Source organism: Rhamphochromis sp. 'chilingali' (assembly GCF_963969265.1).
Source record: "Rhamphochromis sp. 'chilingali' genome assembly, chromosome: 11".
NCBI lineage: Eukaryota > Metazoa > Chordata > Actinopteri > Cichliformes > Cichlidae > Rhamphochromis > Rhamphochromis sp. 'chilingali'.
Genome location: NC_137938.1, coordinates 37,724,055 through 37,735,087, shown reverse-complemented (window position 1 = coordinate 37,735,087; position 11,033 = coordinate 37,724,055). Strand labels below are relative to the sequence as shown.

Below are 11,033 nucleotides of genomic sequence, written 5' to 3'. Positions count from 1 at the left end.
TTCACCACTCAGTGAAAGTTAAAGATGATATAAGTCACTTAGACGATTTCCAGCTGTTATTGTTTGCGTTATTTGTTCCTGAGCAAGTTTGTCTGAGATCAAAGTTAAGATGAGACTTTATTATTTTAACAGATTATTCTGAATTTCAACTAATATGAAAATATTTCATCCAGGAGGAAATCCGAGCCTTTTGAGCAGGAGCAGAAACATCTTGAATATGATGCTGATGCTGTATGTGGAGCTCCGTAAGACTTCTTCAGAAATAATCAAATTATGTTTTTACTATTTATTCGACTCTATTCTAAACACCAGCCGTCTGTTGTAAGTTTGAGGAGTCTAAAATCATTCTAACATCTGACATGTGAGCTGTGCACACATGTATGATCACCCACGACTGCAGACCTGCTGATGGTTCCAACATCATCATTAAGTGTGCAGACAACACCACGGTGATTGGCCTCATCAACGACAACGATGAGGCCGCCTACAGGGAGGAGGTGGATCATCTGGCTGAGTGGTGCGACACAAACAACCTGCTGCTTAACACTGAGAAGACCAAGGAGCTCATCGTGGACTACAGGAGGAATGCTGACCCACATCCAACCATCTACATTAAATGGACGGCTGGGAGTCCACATCTCCGAGGATCTCACCTGGACGACCAACTGCTCCAAGCTGGTCAAGAAGGCTCACCAGCGCCTCTTCTTCTTGAGGACTCTGAGGAAGAACCACCTGTCCTCAGACATCCTGGTGAACTTCTATCGCTGCACCATCGAGAGCATCCTGACCAACTGTATAACAGTCTGGTACGGGAACTGCTCTGCCTCGGACCGGAAGGCGTTGCAGAGGGTCGTAAAAACTGCCCAGCACATCGCCGGAGCACCACTTCCTGCCATAAAGGACATCTACAGGAAGCGGTGTCTGAGAAAGGCTGGGAAAATCATCAAAGACCCCAGTCACCCATCACATGGACTCTTCACCCTCCTGCCCTCTGGGAGGCGCTACAGGAGCCTCCGGACTAAGACCACCAGGTACCGGAACAGCTTCTTCCCCACAGCTGTCAGACTCCTGACCAGAGATGGGCAGTAACGTGTTACGCGTTACTGTAATCTGATTACTTTTTTCAAGTAACGAGTAAAGTAAGGGATTACTATTGCAAAAACGGTAATTAGATTACCGTTACTTTCCCGTAGGAACGCTGCGTTACTGCGTTACTAAAACCGTGATTTTTTTGCGAGAATGTCTCAGGACAGTGACGTAAGCGAGTGCGCCGTTAGTGACAACAGCTGTGTGCAGATCAACAATGGATCACATATCGATTGTGGGAGAGAGTATGAGCGTTTAAAGCGTGGAAGTACTGACCTTACTTTGAGTTTGATTCCATAAAAAGTGACAAAAACATTAGTGTCCATCGTGCGTGGGAAGAAAACTTCTTTTTACAGCGAAAAAACCCCTAAACTTCCAACAAGCACCGAGTAGCTACGACGTAATGGGAAACTCACAGAGAAACTCGCGGATTCTTCCACTGACCGCGGCACACCTGCACCAGGGTAAACCTCCGCCTATCCTACTCCTGCTTTACAGGTGAAAATAGAGCAACAGGACCGCTGAGTCTTTGACTTTATTTATTTTCTGCTGTGTTTTACTTGCATCTATTTGAAAGACTGAGTGTAAACACACAAAATATTTTATTTTATGTGCTGGAATGTGCAGAAAATAGGTTTAAATGTTAAACTAATTTCTTCCAGTCAGAGAATGTTGCAGATAATTTAATGTTTGCTTGATGCATAAAGTTAAAAGATTAAAACTAATAAAACAAGTTTTAAAAAGAGACTTTTCCATCTGATTACATTTTGTATGACGGATTATGCAGCAAAAGTAACTAAGTAACTAAGTAATTAATTATTTTTGAAAATAAGTAATCAGTAAAGTAACGGGATTACTTTTTTGGGGAAGTAATCAGTAATTAGTTACTGATTTTTTCAAGTAACTTGACCAACACTGCTCCTGACATCTGACCCACGTTAACACATGGACTGGACACACATGCACACAACCACCTATAACTGAACACACACAATGGACAAAAACAAACAAATGGCCAACTGGACCCTCAAACACAATAATAACATGGACTGAACCACCACTCACAACCACTAGCACTTTATACAGCCTCTGTAGAAACTATCCACATATCTCACTGATCTAAACTGCACTACTGTATGATTCTGTATAAACAATCATTACAATATGATAATTATAATTCTAACACTGTTTATAACTTGTATGTTCATATTTCATATTTCTGTATAGTTTTCATATTTATAGCTTGTATACTCACTACAGCCTGCACATACTTATAGTCACAGCATATTCATGACATACCTTCATACCATGTTCATTGTAACAGACCCATTTCTGTAATATATCTATATTGTGGCTAAAGCACTTTAATAATAATAATAATAAACTTTATTTATAAAGCACACTAAAAAACCAAGGGTATACCAAGGTGCTTGACAAAAATAAAATAGGAAAAGGGAGATGGGAGGGAAAAGAGAAAGGACCAGGCACGTATCAATTATAAAAACCTTGACAATCATAAGATATAAAAGTAGTTCACAAGCATAACGGATAAAAATGTACCAACGCACACCAAGTGTTAACTAGGTGGAAAGGCAAGATTAAACAAATAAGTCTTCAGCCGTGATTTAAACAGTGGCATAGAGTCAGACGCCCGGATAGCGACAGGAAGGTTGTTGCATAAGACCGGGGCAGCTACAGCAAACGCGCGGTCACTGCAAGACTTCAGCCGAGAACGAGGTTGCTCCAGAAGAATTTGAGTAGCAGATCTAAGTGCTCTGACAGGAGAGTGTAACCTGAGAAGCTCATTGAGGTAGCTCGGCGCCAAATTATTAATGGTTTTGTAGGTGAAAAGTAATATTTTAAATTGAATGCGGTATTTAATTGGAAGCCAGTGCAAGCCAGCAAGAACAGGAGTGATGGAAGAAAACTTCCTGCTACCTGTCAAAAGGCGTGCCGCCGCATTCTGGACAGTCTGCAATCTAACGAGAAGGGTGGAGGAAAGGCCAGTGTAAAGAGTTGCAGTAGTCCAACCTGGAAGTCACGAATGCGTTTTTCCAGGTCAGTGTGCGGAATACAGCGCTTAGCCTTAGAAATGAGGCGCAGCTGATTAAAACTAGACCTCACAACAGCAGACACTTGCTTGTCAAATTTAAGCGAGCTATCCAGTAGTGCCCAAATTACTGGCATAATCAGAAGGAGAGCTAGCAAAAGGCATCAGAGCAGCGCACAGTTGGTCGCGGGGGATTTTACTATCAAACACCACGATCTCCGTTTTCTTTTCGTTCAGGACAAGAGAATTACTCTTGAACCAACCTTTAACCTCATGCATGCATTCACGAAAATAGTGAAAAGACAGCAAGATCGTCAGATCCATTTCTGGATGGATGCAAACTGCATTTCGTTGCCTTGTACTTGTGACGTGTGCAATGACAATAAAGTTGAATTCTATTCTATTCAATGATATTTTTTATTAAGAGATGAAGTTTCACTCATGTAGGGACTGCTGATACTTAACTTTTGTTTGTTGAACTTGTGATGATTTATTATAAATTCTTCATTACTGCTGGTGTTCGACTCTATGACGCTGTTAGATCAGATTCATCTCTGGATGTTATAACACAGACTAAAGTCAGCGAGGTGTTCTTTAGATCACTAACAACATAAATATAATTGCGTCTGTAGATTCCTAATATAATTTATAGAGCAGGTGTTTGTGCTGGCACAACATGTTCTTACCAACAACTCTGACAGTCACTCCTCTGCTGATATTAAAATGTACTTTTGTGTGATCGACTTCCATCCTGAAGCAAAAGGTTGCGTGATCTCTCTGCTGCACGTCTCTGATCTGTAAAGTGCAGTTTGTCTTCTTGTCTCCCAGATATTCAAAGCGTTGTTTGTGATTTTTTGAATCACTGTCGTACACAAATGGTTTGTTGAGCTGACAGAGCTGATGCTGCTGGCTCTGATACCAGACGACTCTGATGAGCTCTGGTGGAACTTCTCTCCCACCATCACTGAAAGTCTTCAGAGGTGTGAAGGTGCAGGGGAGGGTGGCAGTGGATCCTCTGACAGCACAGGTAGACGTGAGAGGATAGATCACAGTTTGACCCACAGCACCTAAAGACGAGCAAACACAGAGCTGAGATTCAAACACAGTGACTCAGTTTAGAGACAGAAAATACAGACTGCTGTGTGTGAAGCTCTAAAACAAAGATTCAGTTCAAACAATCAGATCTTTGAATCTGGAATCAAACGCAATCAAAAAGTGTCCCCAGATCAACTTCAGATTTAAAGATTCAAACGACTTTGATTCTGTGTTCTCGTTCTGTTGTTTCTGAAAGAGATAACATTTCATACGCGTGAAGCAATCAAGATATCACGAAAAAGGCTTCAGTCACAGTGGAGTTTGTTCTTTAACAACAGTTTGATGTGAAAACAGAAGCTTCATCATCATCACAGTCAGAGTCTTACCTGCCAGCAGGAACAGGAGCCCCCACAGCCTGTTTTTGTCCCAAACTGCCATCCTTACATTTTAATGAGCCGACTGAATGACTTCTTTAAACGTGCGGTCAGCAGTGCTGATGAAGACACTGACTGACATCGTCTTAGCTTTGTGGTCGTGTCTCATTTCCTCTGATTTTTTCGAGACCTTTTGAGAGCATTACCTGTTACTGAAACATGTCATGAAGTGCAGCTTTGGTGAGGAGGAACTTAAATGTTTGAGTTTCACTGGTAGCTCTATGAAATGCACCACAGAGAGGTGGTCGTGCTGGTAAACAGGCAGTGAAGTCTGATTGATTTCAACCAAGAGGAAAAGAAGCAGAAGCGGTTTGGCTAAAAATAATTCAAAGTAAAACCAAAAAAAACATCAAATCCATCATCAGTGTCACAGTCAGAGTCTTACCTGTGAGCAGCAACAGGAAACCCCACAGAGTGTTTTTGTCCCAAACTGCCATCCTTACGTTATAAGGAGCCGATTTATTGTTTGAATGTCTGCAGCAGGGCTGATGAAGACACTGACAGACAGACTGAGACGCTGGTTTGTCTTTGTGGTCAGTGTTTCACTTCCTCTGTTTGTTCAAAGCTTTACTGTTACAGTACTGTTGAAGTACAGGGAGGAGAAAACAACAGGTTAGAGCTTCACTGCTAGAAGTGCAAACAGCTGAAGAGAGGGGGAAACAAGAAGGGCTTTACTTTTACTTTCACATGTTTATTGTTTCATGTCACTAATTATTATCATGCTTCTGGCATTTACCTTCATGCTCGTGCTCTCATCCTGCTGAAGAAACCTCGCCCAAAATATGTGGAAGCCTCATGAGTCCTTCAACAAAGAAAAGCATTTTAGGTGCTGTTAAAGAACCTGGGTAAATATAACAAACCTCAGAAGACAGAAAACACATTTAAATCAATTTCAGTATTCGACATTTATATAGTTAAACAGAGCAACACTCGCCTCAGGGTGACAGGGATTCGCAGACGTGGTGATTCACAGACAGATGAAATGTAAATGTAATGTAAACAGAACTGGTCTCAGCACAGAAGCCGTTGTTGTGCCCTCTCACACACCACAGCAGACCTGTATGTTTGTCTGCTTTTTGTTTTTGGAGTGCGTCGTGTTATAGATGTTAGCTAACCAGGAATCTTCTACAGCAGGGGTGTCGAACTCCAGGCCTCAAGGGCCGGTGTCCTGCAGGTTTCAGATCTCAGCCTGGGTCAACACGCCTGAATCACATGGTTAGTTCAAGAACTCAAGTTCAAGACATGTTGAGGAGGTAATGTAGCCATTTAAATCAGCTGTGATGGATCAAGGACACGTCTAAAACCTGCAGGACACCGGCCCTCGAGGCCTGGAGTTGGACACCTGTGTTCTACAGGAAACTGTTTTGATGTTTCTATTTATAGACCGCATGGTAGAAAAGTAAAGGTTGGAGGGAAGATGTCAAAGCAATGACTAGCAGCCTTCTTACTTCACAGGTATGAGTGGAAAACAGATCGAGACAAGTGGCCAGCTGTGGTTTTTACAGCTGCAGGAGGTGGCCTCTCACCTACTAAGAGGAGGAAGTGGTGTTTATGGTAAACGCCCCTGAGCTAAGTGCCTTTATTTACATGAATGATTCACAGGTTAGTGCAGAACGTATTGTTTGTTATTAGGTGTGACGTGACTAAATCCTCCCAAACTTCAGGATCCTCTCTTGTCCTGTCTAATCTTAGGTTAGGAAATCCTCAATAACACCTCAGCCTCGTGTCTCTAAGTTGGTCTCCAAACCGCTCAGCTGTCCCTCTCATCTCCTCATTTCTAATTTCTGTCCAATCGGATCACCTCCAGTGAAAATCTTAACGACTTCAGCTCTGTGTTTCTGTTGGTGCTGAAATATCTCAGGTAGTCTGCTCATAGCTCTTTAGGAATCAACTTATTGGTGATTATTTTTGCTATTTGTTGTAGATTTAATTGAAGAAATAGTCGAAGAGTTCAGCTGAGAACAAATGATGTTTAGGCGACACAGAAAAACCTTTGTGGATCCTGGAGAACTATTAAGAAACTCTGGCTCCCTGGAAGCAAACTATAAAGAAATGTGTGGTTACTTTACACTTTCCATAGTGCTGTATATGTACTCAATGATCACTAAAATAGAAAACACCCAGTGAGTGACAGTTCTCTGGGTGAAATGCTTTGGGGTACTGAGGGAATGCTTGGTCTGCTTTGAGCTCACGAGAAGGAAACAGTATCTTAAACTGCCGCCTGCACACTTTGCAGACGCATCTCTGAACACAGATAAAAACAGGAAACTGAGGCGACAGTTCACACAGCTTCGCCACAGTTGGACAGCAGACTCCTGGAAAATGTCGTCTGGTCTGATGAGTCTCGACATTTTCACGCTACACTTTGGGCTCATCAGTACCATCTGAGCATTATTCAAACATCACAGCCTCCTTGAGTACTCTGTGCAAAAGTTTTAGGCAGGTGTGAAGAATGCTGCAAACAAAGAAAGCTTTCAGAAATATAAAAGTTGAGCCATGAGTCCCATTCACAGAGAGTTGGGGAATGGCTGCAATCACAGCATTGCAAGATGGTGACAGATGTACCCTTAGGCCCCTCCTCCATTCAGAGATGGTCTTTCCCTTTTCACGTAAATGGCCTCCTTGACTCCGCCCTCAAACCAGCGTTCCTCCCTGTCCAGGATGTTACATCCTCATCCTTGAAAGAGTGTCCACTGGCCTGTAGGTGTGAACAGACTGCAGAGTCCTGGCCTGACGAGGTGGCTCTTCTGCGTTGTAGCCAGAGGTTGTTTGGTTTCCCCGATGTATAAATCCTGGCAATCCTCCTGCACTTAACAGCGTACACTATGTTACTCTGTTTGTGTCGGGGACCCGATCCTTGGGGTGGACCAGTTTTTGGCGCAGCATGTTTTGGGGTTTAAAAGCCACAGAGACCTGATGTTTAGAACAAATGCGTCTCAGCTGCTCCGATACTCTGACACGTACGGGATCACTACAGGTTTTTGCTTTGGCAGCAGTTGTCCTTCTCTCCTGGATCGGCTGGAGCTTTCTTTAGGCGCCTTCCCAGCTTTGACAAACGTCCAGCCGGGATAACCACATTTACTCAGGGAGGAGACAGAAGGATGTGAGGAAGCCTTCATCCACAGATGATCTGTGCTTAGTTCTCCGGGATGTTTGGAACAACCTACCAGCCGAGCTCCTTCAAAAACTGTGTGCAATTGGACCTAGAAGAAGGCAAAGGCTGGTCCCACCAGATATTGATGTGATTTCTCTTTTGTTCATTCACTGCATTTTGCTGATTGATAATAATAAATGATTAGCACTTCCATTTCTGAAAGCATTTTTTCTTTACAGCGTTTTTTCTCACCTGCCTAAAACCTTTCAACAGTTTTAGGCATGTAACATGTCACAAAGCTACAAACATCTCAAACTGGTTACTTGTTGGACAAGTAACTGAGAGCTGGATTCAGATTTCAGCCCAGTAGAGCACTTTTGAAATATGGTGGAGCAGAAGATTCACATCAGCGACCTGCAGCCTTTGTGTGATGCTATTATTAACCCCGATTCTTTTGTCCCCATGATAGAACAGAGAAAACCGACTCATAGTGTGTTAAAACATTTATATTTCTTTTTATTCAATCATCTTCCGGAAGAGAGACCCCTGCACAGCCCAAACGCCAGTTGCAGGATCTCTAACATTAGAATCATAAACTGTGCCTCATATAGGTTTTATTTTGGTACTTTACACGTCACACAGGTTCAAACATTGCTTATTTGGCAAAGTTCCTCTTTTCTGTGTCTTATCTATTAATATGCCTGTGCTGAGCAAAAGTCAAAAGTGGCCTTGCTCTACAAGCCTTCAGTACATAAAACAATATAATAGGAAAATAAGGATACTAAGGATATTGATTTCATGACACCATCTGTCCTTATGGACTAACGTCTCTGAGGAACGTTTCCAGCATCTTACTGAATCTCAGGACTAAGAGAGCTCTGAATGCAAAAAGGGTCCAAGCCAATACTAGCAGGGCATCGCTAATCAAGGGTCCAGTCAATATATCTGCTCTGTGACAGCAGGTAATAAAGTAATGGAGCAATATTCAGCCTGCAGCTTCCTGTGGTTAGCTGTTTACTGACAAATATGGGTCACCAACAGGAAGCGTCAGCCACATGTAGGTTATAACCTTCTCTCTGAGTGGGCACTTTGCATGTGACGACAGCTGAAACAGTACACAGTGCAGACTTAATCACAACGCTGCGACTCAACCACTTTGTTATGGAATCTGATTTAGAGCAGAGATTAGAAGCAGGAAATGCCTGCTGAGGTCGGTGTAAACCAGTGGAGGCAGGTTTACACCGACATTAACAGGTGTTAAGTGTTAAAGTTGACTTTAACATGAGTGCAGAGAGAAAATGTGATGTTCCAGCACTCCTTAGAAAGAGAGCGTGTGTGATTCAGTGAGTGATGGTGTTGAACGGGACTCTCAGTTACAGGTCAGTGGTTGATTTTGTCATCATACCATCAGATCTGCAGTTTCTTGGACACACGGGTGAAGAGAGAGAAGCTCAGCTGATCAGCACTTGGTGGTGACTTGAATCAGGTGCTTGGTACCCGACAGACCTGGCGTTTCTAAACATATATGTCCCGGGAGGGTCTTGCAGAGGCCTCTTCCACATGGTGGAAGCATGAGCTGCAGCCTCAACATGGACCAGTGTGGCCCAGGCAGCGGCTGAGAGGAAAATTCAGTAGGAGTTTGGACAGGACATGAAGCAAGACTTTTAGCTGGCCCTGAAATGATTCTAGCAAACTGTAACTAGATTTGAGAGGAGGTAGTGGCCACTCCCACTGCCACGCCTTCCACAGAGAACATCGAATCGAATCCGGGGAAGAGGAGAAGGACTCACCCATCACTGCAGGTGAGGTCATTGTAGTAGTTGTGACAGTGACGGAGCAAATCTCCACGGGGTGAGATGAAATGAGCTGTGGTTGGAGCGTCGCTGGTCTTTGTCTTAGAGACAGGAGGAGCTCTGTCATTTGTCTCTATCACTGGCATCCTGGTCGCTTAACTGACGTCTTCTAGGGATGTCCTACAGGGAGGAGGCTCCAGGGCAGAGCCAGGACACGCTGGAGAGATCTGGCTCTTTGCTTGGCTGATCACCCTGCTCTCCCTGCTGCTTAGACTGCAGATGGATGGAAAATTTCACTTCTTCATGCGAGTTGGAATATGGCCAGATTTCCTAACGCTTTGCAGCAGGTGCAAAGTCAACTTTTAGTGTTAAAAAGCTACAGTTGGGATTTACTAAAGAGGCACAGTGAGAGTTTTGAATCAGAAAGGAGCAGACAGGGCTCATTTTCACCGGACTTACTGAGGAGTTACAGAACACACAAGGTTGTGGGGAGAACCTTTAAATTAAGTTTTATTATTTTGATGGTGGCAGGAGTGTTCATTTATTTTGAAAGAACAAGGAGAACAGAGCAAATGTGAAGAAAAACAGTTTGTGATGATTACGATAAAAAGAGACAGCAGCAGGTATATTACAGGTGATAGTGGCGTTGGCCTCATTCTTCTTCGTTGGTCCTCAGTGACGTCTGGAGGCTGCAACAGAAGAAGAAGACAGCAGCAGACAGGTCGGTGCTGATAAACAGGCTCAAACTCCAAATCATGACAAGTGATGCAAACAGAGAAAACTTTGTGATGATTCAGATAAAAAGAGACTCGGTGTTCAGAGGAAGCATGACGGTCTGACAGAGAAAGCCATCTGTGACCGTTGCTGAGGCTTTTTCTCATCCTCAGCACCGACAGTGTTTGTGTAATTACTCTCACTGCCAGAAGGGGGAGACACAGCTCCAGCCTGCAGGGAGAAACACTGCAGCTCTGGATTTCCAACAAAGGAGTTTATAAATCAGAGTTTTAGTTAAATAAGTTAGCAAACAAATGTAAAAGAAGAAGCACTGCACTGAGTGTTTTATACCTGCGCAACACTGTGACTCACCTGAGCTGCCAGACATCTTCAGCTCTCTGCTGCTGACCTGCTAACAAGATTTCCTGAGCAGAAACAAGAAGAACAGTTTAATTTTCAATAAAAAATAAAAAATATTGTTGAAATGTTTGAAAGTATATTTTACAAGTGTGTTCGGCCATGATTTATCAGTGAAAAGTCCATTTTATTTTCCACTTTATTTTTATAGCATCAGATCACAGCAACAGTCAGCTCAAGACACTTTGAGGGTTAAAACTCTACAACATTAGGAAGTAGGAATGGGTGCAAGAGAACAACGAAGGAAGTAATAACTGAAGTTTGTTCTGAAAGATTGACCTGAGAGGGAGAGTCAAAACAAACACTGAGCGGTTCTTGTAGAGAACCACTTCTACTGTTCCTTAGAATTGTTAGTCTGCTTGTCCATCTATCACCGGTTAACAGTACGTTTAGTCACTGTGCTATCCTAG

At 43.1% G+C, this 11,033-nt stretch overlaps 1 protein-coding gene across 1 annotated transcript in view; it reads right to left on the bottom strand.

The window, feature by feature from the left end:
* LOC308405942 (uncharacterized protein) overlaps nt 1-5,385 on the bottom strand; it is a gene marked incomplete at its 3' end in the record, with an annotated part of 9,991 nt that extends 4,606 nt beyond the window's left edge. Inside the window, exons 1-3 of the mRNA XM_080896752.1 lie at nt 5,342-5,385; nt 4,991-5,186; nt 3,823-4,203 (exon numbers count right to left, since the gene is read on the bottom strand). Of these exons, the coding sequence (XP_080752878.1) occupies nt 3,823-4,203; nt 4,991-5,042 (433 nt within the window). The 5' untranslated portion in view covers nt 5,043-5,186; nt 5,342-5,385. The remainder of the gene's footprint in view (nt 1-3,822; nt 4,204-4,990; nt 5,187-5,341) is intronic.
* Nucleotides 5,386-11,033: the final 5,648 nt, after the last annotated feature.